This window comes from Cetorhinus maximus, chromosome 16 (assembly GCF_964194155.1).
Source record: "Cetorhinus maximus chromosome 16, sCetMax3.hap1.1, whole genome shotgun sequence".
Taxonomy (NCBI): Eukaryota; Metazoa; Chordata; class Chondrichthyes; order Lamniformes; family Cetorhinidae; genus Cetorhinus; species Cetorhinus maximus.
Window position 1 is genome coordinate 28,648,988 of NC_135894.1, and position 17,299 is coordinate 28,666,286.

At 48.0% G+C, this 17,299-nt stretch overlaps 1 protein-coding gene across 2 annotated transcripts in view; it reads right to left on the minus strand.

Moving 5' to 3' along the window:
- The window catches only part of LOC144691470 (lysosome membrane protein 2-like), a 151,005-nt gene that overhangs the window by 38,858 nt on the left and 94,848 nt on the right, over positions 1 to 17,299 (minus strand). The window contains exons 5-6 of one of the 2 annotated variants that reach the window (XM_078559581.1): positions 9,153 to 9,241; positions 832 to 951 (exon numbers count right to left, since the gene is read on the minus strand). In XM_078559581.1, coding sequence (XP_078415707.1) covers positions 832 to 951; positions 9,153 to 9,241 — 209 coding nt within the window. Of the gene's footprint in view, positions 1 to 831; positions 952 to 9,152; positions 9,245 to 17,299 lie in introns of both variants that reach the window. The other variant, XM_078559580.1, reaches the window with a different exon arrangement.

Below are 17,299 nucleotides of genomic sequence, written 5' to 3' on the forward strand. Positions count from 1 at the left end.
TATAAGATAACTTTTGTAACTTGTGTTATCCTTACAAATCTGTATATTTCTGTAAAGGTATAGTTGTGGATGAAGGAATATTGTAATATAGTTCATCTTTTCTTGTTTAATAAATGTTTTATGCTTTGGTTAAAAGTTCATTAGCTGACTCTGTTCAGTAGCCCCTCTCCATGTATCTAAACAAACAAGTAAAAGTCAGGATCTATCAAGCTGGGTTCCACCCTGGGACCAGGCTTGTCCAGTAGTAACCTCAGCTGGGGATCATAACAGTACACACTTCTCATCCTATGCAGACTTGACTTGTACACACTCCTCATCCTGTGCGGACTCGACTTGTACACACTCCTCATCCTGTGGAGGCTCGACTTGTACACACTCCTCATCCTATGGAGACTCGACTTGTACACACTCCTCATCCTATGGGGGCTCGACTTGTACACACTCCTCACCCTATGGAGACCCGACTTGTACTCACTCCTCATCCTGTGCGGACTCGACTTGTACACACTCCTCATCCTGTGGAGGCTCGACTTGTACACACTCCTCATCCTATGGAGACTCGACTTGTACACACTCCTCATCCTATGGAGACTCGACTTGTACACACTCCTCATCCTATGGAGGCTCGACTTGTACACACTCCTCACCCTATGGAGACCCGACTTGTACACACTCCCCATCCTATGGAGAGCCGACTTGTACACACTCCTCACCCTATGGAGACTCGACTTGTACACACTCCTCACCCTATGGAGACTCGATTTGTACACCCTCCTCATCCTGTGCAGACTCGACTTGTACGCACTCCCCACCTTCCATTCATGCAATTACCTGCAAATATCAGATGCGAAAACGTAAAGCATTTCATTCTTTTTTATTAAAGGGTGGAAGCTCGCTCCATCAGTTCCATTGATCATGTTGCAAAAGTTTGATGCCCACCAGTTTAGAGACCTGTTCAAAAGAAAATATTCAACATATGTCAATCATTCAGTCGTTTGTCTTGACTAATTCTCAAGGTGAGTGGCATTCTGACTATAGACTGGAAGAGTGCTCCCACCACAACAAATGTTAACATGAAGGACACCCAGGGAGAATTGAGGTTGCATCTAGGCTTAAAGTTCCTCCACACAATTCCACCGATATGCGTTAATCTCAAAGACAGTATGGTACCTATGTACCTATGTGCAAGAAATGAGGGGTGCATCACAACTTCAAAAAATACTTCAAAGCTGGTAATGAACTTTGAGGCATCCCGAGATCATGAAAAGGTGCTTTGCATCTTTGGTGCACAGTTGGCTGAATGTTGCGCATTTTTCTTTGTGATCATAGACTTATAGAATGGTTACTGTCTAGAAGGAGTCCATTCTGCCCATCATGTCTGCCCTAGCTCTCTGCAAGAGCAACTTTCCATTTGAAGCCCATAGTTGAACCTGCCTCCACCACACTGTCAGGCAGTGCATTCTGGAATCTAACCACTTACTCCGTAAAAAAATATTTTCTCATGTTGCTTTTGGCTCTTTTGCCAAACACCTTATACTGGGGCTGGATTTTACCGTCGGTGAGCGGGGGCGGGTGGAACTCTTGACGTCACCATGCTCCATTTACATTTTCAGGTAGGCGGGGGCTCAGCAAAATCAGCTGCGCACCCGCCGACCTGTCAATGGCCAATTGAGGCCGTTGACAGAGCAATTAAAGTAATTAGTGGACCTGCCCATCCAACCTAGGCAGGCCAGGAGCCCCGGCGCGAACTAGAAAAAGCATGAAACCTCATCCATGGGCGGGTTGAGGTTTCATGTCGGGTTTTAAAAATTTTAATAAAGTTTTTTTGGAAATTCTGAACATGTCCCAACTCATGTGACAGTGTCACATGAGGGGGACATGTTAGGGAAATTTTATTTTTCTATTTTAAGCTTTTTCACATTTTGAGCCGATCTCCCTGAGGCAGCACTTAGCCTCAGAAAGATGAGTGCACTCTTTCGTGCACATGTGCGAAAGAGCGTACTCTCGATTTTAGGAAAATCCACCCCCCCCGCCCGCACAGGGAGCGCACAGCGCTTCCATGCGGGCATCATGCTGGGCGGGCCTTAATTGGCCTGCCCACGTAAAATGGCACCGCATCTCCAATCGGGGGTGCCGATCATACACACGCCCGCACACGCCCGCCCATCAACTTCCCCCCCGACAGGGGGAAAATTTAGCCACTGGTGTCCACTCCTTCTGCCAGGGGGACAGTTTCTCCCTACCTACTCTGTCTCAATCTGTCATGGGCAGGATTTTTACCTCGACAGGCGGACGCTGTGGGTGGGCCTGGAAGTGGCTGCGAAGCTGACCACCGCCCGCGATCGGGCCCCGACCACAATTTCACGCTGGCTGGCCAATTAACAGCCAGCCAGCGTGAAACACACACTGAGAGCCTCAGCGCTGCCAGGGTGGATGTGGGAGGACCGCAAGTGCTGAAGTGTGTACATGCGCAGGGGTGCACGCGGTTATAGCTCCCTGAAGGCACAGAATTGCCCCAGGGAACTGAAGATTTTTAAGATAAAATATACAAAGAATTAAAGAATAAGGAAAACACGTCCCCTTATGTGACTCTGTCACATGATCAGGGACATGTTAAAAATTAGTTTTAGAAGTTTTTATTTTTCTTCAATCACTGGTTGAAACTTCACCCCGCATTTCGCTAAAAATGCACAGGCCACTTACCCTATTCGCTCAACCACCAACTGAACGGTTGGACGGGCAGCGAAAAGTTCAATTTAATTAACTGATTAAGGGCCTTAATAGGCCTCATAATTGTCAGCGGGTGCACTGCCGCCTCTCGCGTGTGCCCACCGAGCGGATTATCGCGAGAGTGCTCGATGATGTCAGGGCACTCGCCCGATGTCATTGCGCACTATTTCACTCTCGTTTGGGTCGGGCACGCACCCGCCCGACAAGGGAAAAATCCTGCCCAGGAACACCTCTATCAAATCTCTTCTCAACCTTCTCTTCTCTAAAGAGAACAAGCCCAAACTCTCCAATCTATTCCTGTAACTGAAGTCCCTTCTGGAACCATTCTTGTCAATCTTTTCTGTGCCCTTTGTAAAGCCTCACTTCCTTCCTAAGACATGGTAATGCTGCATGAATATCACAGTAAAGTGCAATAATTCCCATTGTAAGGCAATATTCTAAGATTAAGTAACTTTATATCCCACCTGCTCCCATGATCTGGTTACAGGCGAGATCTCATTCACTCTTTATCAACCTCTATCCAGGCTGCTCTTATTGCTACTGATTAAACAGTGATGTCCAGAAACAACCTCCTTACTCATTCACACACAGACCCTCCAGTGTGCCAGTTATTGCCCTGGTCTTGCTGCAATCATTACCTTCTGTAGCTTTTAAGGGGAGAAGGTGTCACTGGACTAGCAACCCAGAGGCCCAGGCTCATGCTCTGGGGATTGTGGGTTCAAATCCCACCAATGGCTGCTGGTGGAATTCAAATTCAATTCATGAAGCTAGTCTCAGTAATGGTGACCATGACAACTATCAGTGATTGCTGTAAAAACCCATCTGCTTCACTAATCCCTCTTCGGAAAGGAAATCTGCCATCCTTAGCCGGTTTGGCCTACACGTGACTCCAGGTCCACAGCAATGTGGTTGACTCTTAACCGCCCTCTGAAATGGCCTAGCAAATCACTCAGTTCAAGGGCGATAAGTGCTGGCCTTGTACAGCAAAGCCCACATTCCATGAAAGAATAAGGGAGAAAAGAAAGTAGCAATAGAGCTTCATGGCAGCCAGTATTCCTCTTATAGTTGCTGGTGCCAGTTAATGTTTACCTCTGCTTAATGTTCTATAACCTGGGAGCGATGTTAATGAGAGGTCAACCTCCTTCGGGGAAGGCCCACCATATTAAGTAGCAGTGAGCACTTAAGTGGCCAATATGGGCCTTCGGCCAGATCAAGGACCCCAGGGTTGAAAGAAATGCGATGGTGGGGGGTGGCGGGGGGTGGCAGTTATTCTCAGAAGGCCCTTCCCTCCCTTGGTACATTTGCTAAGCAGTTACTTGAGCCAGTCCCATTATTTTTTGCCTTGCTTGTGTGAAAGCACTTTTTCAGGTCTATGAAATGTGTGGTGCTTTGGCTGTGCACCAGTTATTATTCATTGAATAGATTGGTCAAGTCAAGTGCAACTTACGTGACAATGTCCTACAGAACAGCAAGATTGAAACACACCTGAGCTGCACACATCAGGACACATCAGTGCTGCAGGTATTTTAAGAAGCTGGTGATCCAGACTGCAATGGTAATCTCCATAAACTTTATGCAGGCGTTGCAATTTTCCACTCTGCATGCTTTCTACATCAGGGGCTTTGCCGTACATTATTGGGTCTAGAAATGCTGGTTTTATATAAAATGAAATAGCGGCACTTTCAAAGGACAGTGAGTTCATAAAAATATTTGCCACGTCTTTTTCATTTATCTACAGAAACATAATGCAACGTCAGGGCCACTGCACCATTTTCTGTGACTTGTTGATGAAAAATCATGGCCCTTTCCTCTCGCCATAACATCTACTGTTGAAGATGATCCCTCTTTAACGGGTGCGTCCAATAGCACTTTGGATAACACTCATAGGCCTGAAATTTTAAGGATGGAGTGAGCTCAGCCTCTGCCTCCAGAGAATCCCCGCTGACTTCAACAGCCCTGCTGCCATTTTACACTCCAACGGGTGTTGATTGCGTTGAGCAGATCTTCTGCCCCACACTCGGGAGGAAGTGCCGCCTTGGAGAGCTGCCAGCCAATCTCCAGTCCCTGCAGCAACAGCGCCGCAGTGGCTGGAAGAGGAACTACACAGAGCAGCCTGAGACTGAGGCCTGGATTCTCTATGCCCGCGGGCGTCGGGTGTGTTCGGTGGCTTGAGCAGACAATATGGCGCGACGGTTTCACGATGGCGTGAAACCAGTTCGTGATCATCAGCTCATCCCGCTGATGGCAGGGCATGTTCTCAGCCATGGGACATCGGGAACCTCACTGCAATACATCAGCATATCATTATTAGGCCTGTCTGCTGGAATTGTTCCCCACCCGCTGGATCGGCCGCCCACATCGGTGGGAAAACACGCCATTGTAGAACACGTCCGGACAGCTGTGACGTGCAGAAGTCGGGACTTGCCCGCCAGAGCTTTACTCACATCGTCTGAGGAGAAGAAGATGCTGGAGCCCGACACCAGCGGCACACGGGAGGAATGTCCATGGCATGCTGGGTGGATTCTCATGGACATGGCTCTGCTGAGAAGCAGCTCACGGATGTTGGAAAGTCACCGTTGATGCTCACAACGGATGATGGTTGAAGGGGTGGGAGAGGAAGGGCTAGGATTGGGTGGGAGAGGAAGAAGTGTCAGTGGGGGATGGGGGGTGAGGTTGGGAGGAGGGAATTAAGGTGTCAGAGCGGGGTTGGGAGGGGAGGGAGAATGGGGAGGAGGGGGTAACAGGGGAGAAGATGGCACTGGGGAAGTAGGTGTAAGGGGGTGGTGGAACATGCAAGGGAAGGGGTGCAGAGAGGGGAAGTGTCTGGGGGGAATGAAGGGATGTGGAGAGGGGAGGGTGTCCAGGGGAAGGAAGGAGTGCTTGGAGGGGAGGAACTAAGGATAGTGGAAGAGGTAAGGATGGAGGAAGGAGTCAAGAAGGGGGAGGGACTAAGCGGGGGGAGGGAGTAGTCTGGAGGGGTTGGGAGGATTGGGGGGGCAAGGGTTCTGGGGTGAAAGGAGTGCAAAGGGGAGAAGGGGTCTGAAGGGGGGGATGTGCAGGCCAATGTGCACAGGAGGGGTCTGATGGGTCCATGTCTGCCTCCTGGGGAGCGAACTGAGGGTAGGTGTGGTATGGAGGAAGGGTGAGAATGACCGAGGGCAGAGTGAGGCAGTAGGGTGGGAGGGTGAGAAATTGACAGCAGTGATAGAAGGGATGCCAAGGGTGGTTGGTGGGGACCCAGGGGCAGACATGGACTCTGGGAGTGGGTAGGAGGAGGTCAGGATGGTGAATGTGGATGGGGGTGGGATTTTTGGGGAGGAAGGGAATGTGCACATTTACTTGGACATCCCCGAAAGAAAGGGTTGTAGCTGGAAGGTCGGGGAGGGGAGGTGGAAGGTAATGCCGGGGGAAGGTGGGGCGTAGGTCAACTGTGATGGGGGAAAGGAAATGGGTGATCGGGGGAAGGTAAAAGACAGGGGAGTGCACCATGCAATAAAACCAGGCCATGAGGCCATGCTGTCCAAATCGAAAGTGAAATGAGTCCATGGTGGGTGATATCATGTGCGGCATAGGAGTGTGATCAGTCATTGGGCAGAGATGCAGGTCAGCTCAGATAGACAACTGAAAGCAAACCCCAGCAGCCAGCGTTCAAAATGCTCAGGACATTGAGATGAGTGTGAAACGTGAAGGATCTGCGTACGTGGGAGAGTGCTTGAACGAGGCTCCGAAAGGCCCTGCCACACACACACTTTTCCTTCCAGAATCACTCGTGGACTGGCTGCTCCCTCTGCTGTGACAGGTCTTCCTGGCTGCTTATTTCTACCTCTTCACTGGAGGAGGAGTCCTCGTGGCTGCAGATGATGACACGGATGGAGCTTAGGGTGAGGGTGTTGGTCACTTGGCTCCCTGTGAACCAAAGTAGAAATAATTAGTGCGTGGCAGCACAGTCAAAAGCAGGAGAGAGAGCACTCAAGGTTGCATTGAGAGAGGGATGATGTGATACAGGATTGTCAAATGGGTGTTCACTGCTGACCTCACAGTCACCACAGGCAGAGTCCACATCCTCACCAGTCAGCACAATGGCACAGTCCTCCGAGTGAGTGAGGGGCCTAATGTGGGCCACTCCACCCCCGGTCTGGAACCCCTCCCTGCTGATGTGAGCGGGCTTCTCCTGCAAGGAAACATGGAGAGAGTGTGAGCAGGATGCATGGCACTGCCTGGAATGTTTGTGTGGTGAGCAGAGCCATGGACAGGATGAGGACACGAGCTCCAGAGGATATGAGCCTGATGGAGATGTGAGGGTGTGTGTTAGTGGTGTTGCCCGAGGCGTGAGATCCCTGTGGATGTGTGATGTGTTTGTGAGTGTGTGAGTTGAGAGTGATGAGAGGAGTGAATTATCCTGGAGGAGATCATTCATCCTGTAGTGGCACTGGGTGGCTGTCCTCTTTTTCAGGGCATTGGCACTGACCACTGCTGCCAATGCCTCCCTAGCCTGGTTGGTCATGCCGCTGCCCATCCTGTGGCCAGAGATGGGGTAGAGGACTTTGCCGTGGGCCTCCACGGTGTCCAAAAGGTGGTGGGGTGAAGCATGGCTGAACCTGGGGGGGCTGCAGTCTTTCTGCCTTTCAGGGCCTTGTCTTCCCTGCAGCAGTCGTGGGCTGGAAGCTCTGAGATGTGTGAGCGGCTGGACTTTAAATATGTTGGGGAGGTGACAGCTGGCAGGGGAATGAGAGCCCGCTCGCCATGGAAACGACGTGTTTCCCGGGAAATGCATAAATAATGAGGGGGATTGGGACGATACAGAGTGAAAACCCATCATCGCGGCCGACAGGTAAAACGTTATTTTACCCACCAGCTACCGCACTGAGTGCAAATCTGGGGCGATTGTGCCTCAGTCCCGGGAACCGAATATCCAGGTAAATGTCAGGGGTCCCAGGGCAGGGAGGGTAGAAAAGGCCTGGGGGGTCGCGAGGGGGGCATAGGCTGGGGTGGGGGGAGGGAGGTCCAGAAGTCACCAGGCCTTAAGGGAAAGGTTCCCCCATTCAGAAGAGGGCTTCTGATGGAGGTGCCCCCCCATACTTCCCCGTCCCCTCCCGGCTAAGATCTAACTTTCTTTATTTTCGGGTTTCCCTAGCAGACCCTCAATCATCCTGCCAGCCTAAAAATTGAGGACACGGCCCTTAAGTGGCCAATAGAGGCAAGGGCGGGCTTCCTGCCTGAGGCCTTGCCCGCCCTAGCATAAAACCGCTGTGCGGCCGGGGTGGGCGGGAACCTAGGGGGAAACCAGTCCCTGCAATTTCACGCTCCCCCCAGGCCCCATAAAGATTCACCGGGGGCGGGGGGCGGGGCGGTGGTGCAAAATTCTGGCCATAGATTATTGGTTTATGGTCCTACCTGAATCCTTTGAATGTTACCTGGTGTCGGTGATCTCGTGTTTCCGACACTAGACTGGCAGCAGGTCAAATCCCGCCACGATAATTTGGAAGTTTAAATACTGGCAATTTGTGTGTTAGCATCCAAAAAAATACCTGTAGGCGTTACTGTAGTTGCCCAACTGGTTGACTAATGTCCTCTAACCCACCCATACTGAGTCTGGTCTGCATGTGACTCCAGTCTTACACTAAGTGGTCGACTTTAATGCCCTCAGGATAACTAAGGTTGAACAGTAACAACCACTTTGGTGGTGACAGCCACAGCCAAGAACATTTAAAAGCAGGCACTGATGGCCTGACAACAAGGGACACCCCCCAACTCCCCCACCACCCGGAGCCCGCAAGCAAACACGACAGTGGTGGCGGAATGAGGCCCTTAAGCAGGCATGAGTTGCTCAGTTAAAGGGCCCCATTGGCATCGGGGTGGGAATGGCCATCCATGAACCCTTCCTGCCCCTGACTTATTTGGGGCAGAAGCAGGAAGTCTCCATCCTGCACCCGCTAGCCCAATTAAACACCCTCTTGCTTCCAAACTTGCCTTGGGAGGGGAAGACATTAAGTTCCGCCCATTAACTCTGTTTCTCTCCCCACAGAAGCTGAGAGAGTATTTCCAGCATTTTCTGTTTTTATTTTGATCCACAGTATTGTGATTTTGTATTTGATCACCTGGCCATTTACTTCATTACTGTTCATGGGAGCTTGCTGTGCTCAAACTGCTGGTTACATTTACTGTGTGATACGTTACAAAAAGTACTTCATCGGCTTTAAAGCACTTTGAGAGATCTTGAGATCATGAATATTAATACAAGTCTACAAGGTGGTGGGTTTTGGATTTTGTTAACAACAGTATAATAGTCTGAGGCAAATAGCAACGAGAATTAACAGTACATCAAATGTAAACTGGATTTGCATAGACAAACCCGCCCTCAGTTCATTCACAATGAATTAAGATTTTAGTTCTGATAATTGTGATAATGAGCAGTTGCTTACTTCTGGCCATTCCACGTTATTATTTCGGTGAATTTCGTGTAGTCATTTTTGCCTGCGTTGAGTAAATATTCTTCATTACTTGTTCCATTCTTCTGAAAATGTATTAAATGCTGTTATAGAAAGTGCCTTGTGTAGCTGCGCCTCATCATTTATATCCCCCCTCTTTGACCCAATCTAACGTGCTTGTATTTAAAGTGGAAACTAGGTACGGAATAATAAATGCAGCTATTTTTAAATGTTCTTGGGTGTAGCTGACAATGATTACAATGATTATTTATATCTCAGCTACAGTTCTAGAATTTTATGACTCATTCTGTGAGACCTGTCTTTCAAATTACAAAGGGAATCGATAGGTTTGATTGTTTCCAATTGTGGGTGAGCCCACAGCAAGAGAGTATGAACATAAAATACCTCCTAAAGATCAAATAAGGAATTTGAAAGTGGAACACATTACCACATTGAGTGCTTGATGCACAGAGCGTCAATGCATTTCAGGGCGGGGTTGATGTATACATGAGGAATAATAAGAATCAGGATATTTGGAGGAAGGGTAGAAAGAATAATTAGAGTCGGAGGAGGCAGGTGTAAACTACAAACACCAGCATAAGATCACTTCAGCTGAATGGCCTATTTCTGGGCTGTAAATTCTACACAATTTTCTGACTATGTCTGAAATGACTTGACGGGTTTCAATGAGAAACAGATAAACTTTATCACAGAGAACTTTTCAGGTGCTAGATGCTCGATCAGAACTCTCGTCAGGAAGTCCCACGCCCCAGATTGCCCCCGCTTAGGGTTCATTGGTCAGAGCCTCCCAGAACATCACGTGACCCCTGATAGACTGCAGGAGAGGCTATGCTTTCAGTTATTTCATTTCTTCCCCCTTTAGTATTTTTACAATTTGTATTTACAGGGAAACATTTGAATACCCAACAACATATGCATATATATAACTTCAGGTGATTAAAAATCAAGCCTCTGAGTTCCTCTCCTTATACGGCTAGAGTGGCGTAGCTCTACCACTTGAGGTTCCTCAACAGGGTCAACAGGATCTGGAACTGTAACATGAGACACATCATTAGAAAAGTGGCAGCTCAGGGTTTGGAAACTCCACAGAAACATCGGGCATGTCTACTCTCGGTCGATCTGTCACCTCAGGAATTGACGGTTCAACATTAATCACAAGCTGGATAGTTGGTTGTTGGAATGTCTCTCTAGCACGAATACGATCTATGTGCTTACGAACGATTCTATCTTCCACTTGTACTTGGAAGGCAAAGGGACCAGTCTCTGAGACAATGGGTCCAGGAACCCAACAAGGTCCACTTCCGAAATTTTGCACGAATACCGTGTCATCTACACTGAATGTGCGAGCTTTGCTGTGTATATCATGATTCAACTTTTGATTACTCTGATTCTGATCTACCTTCCCCTCTAAATTTGGAAGCACCAGACTTAACCAAGTATGTAGGCAACGTTTCATCAATAATTCAGACAGTGTTGAACCCGTAGTCAAATGTGGCATTATATGATGACTGAGAAGAAAGTGGGAAAGTCGAGATTCTAGAGTACCTTCAGTAACCTCCTCATTCCACACTTGAAAATTTGTAAAGCTCTCTCTGCTAAACCATTCGATGAGGGATGGTAAGGGGCTGTTTTAATATGTCTGATTCCATTCAGATTCATGAATTCCTGAAACTCTGTGCTGGTAAAGACTGTATCGTTATCAGAAACAATGGTTTCCGGTAGGCCATGTATACTAAACAGTGACGCAGCTTTTCAATAATTGTGCTCGATGTTGGTGATCTGGCTTTATATACATCCATCCATTTAGAATGTGTATCTACAATCAACAAAAACATGGTACCTAAGAATGGTCCTACATAATCGATATGTAGTCTAAGTCAGAGTCAACCAGGCTACTCCCACAGGTGCAGGGGAGCAGAAAAGGCAACTTATGTTGCTGACTGTGGAGACAGTGCCTGACCATGCTTTCAATTCACTGTCAATGCCTGGCCACCAGACATAGCTTCACGTAAGCATCTTCATCTTCGGTATGCCTGGATGCGCACTGTGAAGCTCTGTCAAGAGTGGTTTTCTTCCTTGTGAAGGGGTGACAACTGTTGATCCCCACAAGATTCCACCTTGACAGCTTAACTCTGTGTTTCCGGCCTGGAATGGTCTCAAACCTTCAGATACAGGTGAATTTGACCATCCTTGCAAAACAAAGCCTCTGACTATCGACAATATTGGATCTCTGTGCGTCCAATTTCTAATTTGCTTCACAGGCGAAGAATCCAAGAAATTCAGCACAAGCACAACTTCTTGTGGAACAGGTGCATGTACAATGCTATCTGGTAATGGGAGACGAGTGAGTGCATCCGCATTTGCAATATGCAAGCCAGGAAAGTACATAAAGGTTGTATTTTATCCTCACTGAATAAACCCATTAATGGTTTACGGTCTGACACAAAGGTGCTATGTCATCCATGTGGGTACTGGTGGAGTTTCTTCACCCCAAATTCCACCGATAAACCTTCCCTTTCTAGCTGGGAATAACCCTTCTCGGCTGATCCATTTTCCATCCTATGTGTAACCTGGCTCCTACACCATTAGGAGAGGCATCACGTGTTAATACCAGCTCTTTTGATGGGTCAGAGTGTACCAATAAACACAACGAATGCAACAGTTTCTTTACTTTCACAAAGGCTTCTTCCTGTTGTGAATTCCACGACCAACGGTGATTCTTTTTTAACAACAAGTGTAACGGTGCCAACACAGCTGATAAGTTTGGCATGAAGTAACTATAGTAGTTGATCATATCCAGGAAGGACCTGAGTTTGGTTACATTGGATGGTGAGGGTGCATCTTTTATTGCCCAAACTTTTTTTTCTACCGGATGCAAACACATGGTGTCCACCCTGTGACCCAGGTAAGTAACTTCTGGTGCTTGAAATGTGCATTTTTCCTTCTTTAACCATACACCGGCTTCCATGAACCTTCTTAGCACCTTCTCCAGGTGTTCAGTCTTCTTATTAACTTGGATTGTGACAGTGATAGGTTTGATTTTTACAGCGGTTATGTTATACAGGGAATAAATGTTGGTATCGGCAGCTTCAGGTTCTGCTGTATTTTTTAATTCAGACATGTTGGTTTGCTGCTTTATGGGCTGTTTTGACTTTGGCCTCCAATGCCTTACTATGTGACCTTTCTTATGGCAGTAATGGTGTTCTACCTCCTTGAGTTTACAGGCGTCCGCTCCATGGTCACCTCCACATCGATAACAACTTAATCTTGGAATTGCTGCTGAAGTATTTCTACTCGGCCTTTTCATGTTTCTAACAGCGGACATTGCCTCTCGCTTCAATGCTGTGGGTCTGGTTTTTTGTGCCACACTCAGCGGTAGGTTCTCACCCCACATGAAGAACAGCGCCATGTTGTGTGTGTTACAAAGCCTGCGAGTTTCTCGCAGCACTTTCCATGGCGGGGGAGGTTTCCAGGGTGTGCTTAAAGTCGATGTTGACCTCTGCGAGTAAACGGCACTGAACAGAATCATCCTGAACTCCACAAACCAATCAGTCCCGCAGCATCTCATTTAATGTGTCCCTGAAGTCACAATGCTTGTCAACTGCTTAAGAATTGCTAAACAGGTTGTGATGGACTCTTCTGGGGCCCTAACTCTGGAATTAAATTTAAAACGCTGTATTATTACGGATGGCATTGGCTGGAAATGCGTTTTCACGAGGCCCACTAACTCTTTATAGGACTTAGAATTGGGCACATTCGAGGCCATCAGGCTGTGAATGAGATTGTATGTCTTACTGCCACATACACTCAAAAGGATGGCTTTCTGCTTCTCCTCCGCGGTAATTTCGTCCGCTACGAAGTAAAATCAGAGGCTGTCTACATATTGGCTGCAGTCTTCCATAGTCACATCATAAGGATCGATTCTGCTGAAGAGTGGCATGACTGGTGAGTCGTCTTTTTATTTTCTTAAGGTTTGATGTACTCACGGTAACAAGGCAAAGTGCAGCGTTGGAGCTATTTTACCCTCATTGCCAAATGTAATGACTCAACGGACTGGACAGGTTTCAACAAGAAACAGATAAACTTTATTACAGCGAGCTTTTCAGATGCTACATGCTCAATCAGGAATCTTGTCAGAAAGCCCCATCCCCTGGATTCCCTGTGTTTAGGGCTCATTTGTTGGAGCCTCCCAGGACATCACGTGATCCCTGATAGACAGCAGGAGAAGCTATACCTTGTATTACCTTGTATACCTTCTGTTACTACAGTGACTGACTATAAGAACATAGGAACAGGAGGAGGCCATTCAGCCCCTTGGGCCTCTGTTACACAGGAATAGCCTCTCAAGCATGATACCCCATTCAATAGGCTCAAAGCTGATTTGTAACTGGACTCCATAAGTAACTGGACTCTGTAATCCTACTTTTACCCCATATCCCTTAATACCGTTGGAAAACAGCATTTATCAATCTCAGACTTAAAATTAACAATTGAATCTACCACTGTGTGTGCAGAAGCGTTTCTTAGTTTCACCCCTGCTAGGCCCAGCTCTAATTTTTACACTATGCCTCAAGTTCTAGGCTCCCCAACCAGTATCCTGTCCCCTTATTAGCTTGAAAACTTCACCTACATCACCCCTTTATCATCAATATTCAAAGATCTAGTTTAGTTAATCTCTTCTAGTAGTTTAACCTTTGGAGTCCAGGTATCGTTCTGGTAAATCGACACTGCACTGACCATACCATCCTCCTACAATAGCCCTCGTGTCCAGCTCAGCGGACCTGGCCCGGTTCCATTGAGGCCTATCTGATGGTAGCCATAGCATCTCCCTCAATGGCTTCTTTTCCCGTTCCCATAGCTGCACTGTTACATTTGGAGTTCTCCCAGTTGTCCCCCTCCTCCTTATCTATATCCCGCCCCTTGGGAGCATTATCTTTAGAGACGGGCTCAGGTTCCACATGGGCACAGGCGTCACCCAGCTCTACCTCGTCACCAGCTCTCTCTCAACTCTTCCATCGCAGCAGTATTGTTAGGCGACCTGTCCCGTTTACAACTTTACAAGGGCTAGCTGCTCCTTCAGGGAAGGCGGAGTAAATTGGGTCGAAATTCTCTGGAGTTTAGAAGAATGAGAGGTGATCTATTTGAAACATTCAAGATTCTGCAGGGTCTTGACAAGGGACATGCTGAGAGGTTGTCTCCGCTGGTCAGGGAATCTAAAAACGGGGGCACAGTCTCAGGATAAGTGGCCAATCATTTAGGACTGAGATGAGGGGAAATTTCTTCACTCAAGGGGCTGTGAATCTTTGGAATTCTCTACCCCAGAGGGTCGTGGATGCACTGTTAGGATTTTGGTCTCTCAGGGAATCAAAAGATATAAGGCACGGGCGGGAAATTGGATTTAAAGCCCAAGATTGTGTTGAATGGTGGAGCAGGCTGAGCCTAATATAGTCCTGTTCCTATTTCTTGTGTTCCTTGAGAAGCTGGATGATCAAAGCCATTGGATCTGTGGTTCACCTTGGAATATTATCCTATCTTAAAAGTGCTAGATAAATGTAAATTATTGATAAAAATTACAATCAAAATGAAAATCAAATAGGATCCAGTTAGTGTTTGGCCATTTACTGTCAAAGACGGATCTTGTCCAAAGGTGACATTCAGAAACATCAAGATAAAAGCAAAAAACTGCGGATGCTGGAAATCGAAAACAAAAATAAAAATACCTGGAAAAACTCAGCAGGTCTGGCAGCATCTGCGGAGAGGAACACAGTTAACGTTTTGAGTCTGTATAGCTCATCAACAGAACTAAGTAAAAACAGAAAAGAGGTGAAATATAAGCTGGTTTAAGGGGTGGGATAGAGCTGGATAAAGGGCCAGTGATAGGTGGAGATTGCCAAAAGATGTCATAGACAAAAGGACAAAGAGGTGTTGAAGGTGGTGATATTATCTATGGAATGTGCTAATTAAGGGTAGAAAGCAGGACAAGCAAGGTACAGATAGCCCTAGTGGGGGTGGGGTGGGGGGGAAGGGAAGGGATCGAAATAGGCTAAAAGGTAGAGATAAAACAATGGATGGAAATACATTTAAAAATATTGGAAATAGGTGGGAAAAGAAAAATCTATATAAATTATTGGAAAAAAGAGGGGGGGATCGGAAAGGGGGTGGGGATGGAGGAGAGAGCTCATGATCTAAAATTGTTGAACTCGATATTCAGTCCGGAAGGCTGTAAAGTGCCTAGTCGGAAGATGAGGTGCTGTTCCCCCAGTTTGCGTTGAGTTTCACTGGAACAATGCAGCAGGCCAAGGATGGACATGTGGGCTTGAGAGCAAGGTGGTGTGTTGAAATGGCAAGCGACACAGAGGTCTGGGTCATGCTTGTGGACAGACCGAAGGTGTTCCGCAAAGCGGTCACCCAGTCTGCGTTTGGTCTCTCCAATGTAGAGGAAACCGCATTGGGAGCAACGAATGCAGTAGACTAAATTGAGGGAAGTGCAAGTGAAATGCTGCTTCACTTGAAAGGAGTGTTTGGACCCTTGGACAGTGAGGAGAGGGGAAGTAAAGGAGCAGGTGTTGCACCTTCTGCAGTTGCATGGGAAGGTGCCGTGGGAGGGGGTTGAGGTGTAGGGGGTGATGGAGGAGTGGACCAGGGTGTCCCAGAGGGAACAATCCCTGCGGAATGCCGCCAGGGGGGGTGAAGGGAAGATGTGTTTGGTGGTGGCATCATGCTGGAGTTGGCGGAAATGGTGGAGGATGATCCTTTAAATGCGGAGGGTGGTGGGGTGATAAGTGAGGACAAGGGGGACCCTATCATGGTTCTGGGAGGGAGAGGAAGGTGTGAGGGCGGATGCGCGGGAGATGGGCCGGACACGGTTGAGGGCCCTGTCAACCACTGTGGGTGGAAAACCTCGGTTAAGGAAGAAGGAAGACATGTCAGAGGAACTGTTTTTGAAAGTGGCATCATCAGAACAGATGCGACGGAGGCGAAGGAACTGAGAGAATAGGTTGGAGTCCTTACAGGAAGCGGGGTGTGAGGAGCTGTAGTCGAGGTAGCTGTGGGAGTCGGTAGGCTTGTAATGAATATTGGTGGACAGTCTATCGCCAGAAATTGACACAGAGAGGTCAAGGAAAGGAAGGGAAGTGTCAGAGATGGACCATGTGAAAATGATGGACGGGTGGAAATTGGAAGCAAAATTAATAAATTTTTCCAGGTCCAGGCGAGAGCATGAAGCAGCACCGAAGTAATCATCGATGTACCGGAGAAAGAGTTGTGGGAGGGGGCCGGAGTAGGACTGGAACAAGGAATGTTCCACATACCCCATAAAGAGACAGGCATAACTGGGGCCCATGCGGGTACCCATAGCCACACCTTTTATTTGGAGGAAGTGAGAGGAGTTTAAGGAGAATCTTTTCAGTGTGAGAACAAGTTCAGCCAGACGGAGGAGAGTAGTGGTGGATGGGGATTGTTTGAGACTCTGTTTGAGGAAGAAGCGGAGAGCCATCAGACTATCCCGGTGGGGGATGAAGGTGTAGAGGGATTGGACGTCCATGGTGAAGGGGAGGCGGTTGGGGCCAGGGAACTGGAAATTGTTGTTAGATGTAAGGTGTCAGAGGAATCACAGATATAGGTGGGAAGGGACTGGACAAGGGGAGAAAGAATGGAGTCAAGATAGCAAGAAATGAATTCCGTGGGGCAGGACCAGGCTGACACGATCGGTCTGCCGGGACAGTCCTGTTTGTGGATTTTGGGTAGGAGGAAGAAGCGGGCTGTCCGAGGTTGGGAGACTATCAGGTTGGAAGCTGTGGAAGTAAGTTCTCCAGAGGAGATGAGGTCAGTAACAGTCCTGGAAACAATGGCTTGATGTTCAGTGGTGGGGTCATGGTCCAGGGGGAGGTAGGAGGATGTGTCTGCGAGTTGATGCTCAGCCTCTGCGAGGTAGAGGTCAGTGCGCCAGACAACAACAGCACCACCCTTGTCAGCAGGTTTGACCCTTGTCCTCACTTATCACCCCACCAGCCTCTGCATTCAAAGGATCATCCTCCGCCATTTCTGCCAACTCCAGCATGATGCCACCACCAAACACATCTTCCCTTCACCCCCCCCGGTGGCATTCCGCAGGGATCGTT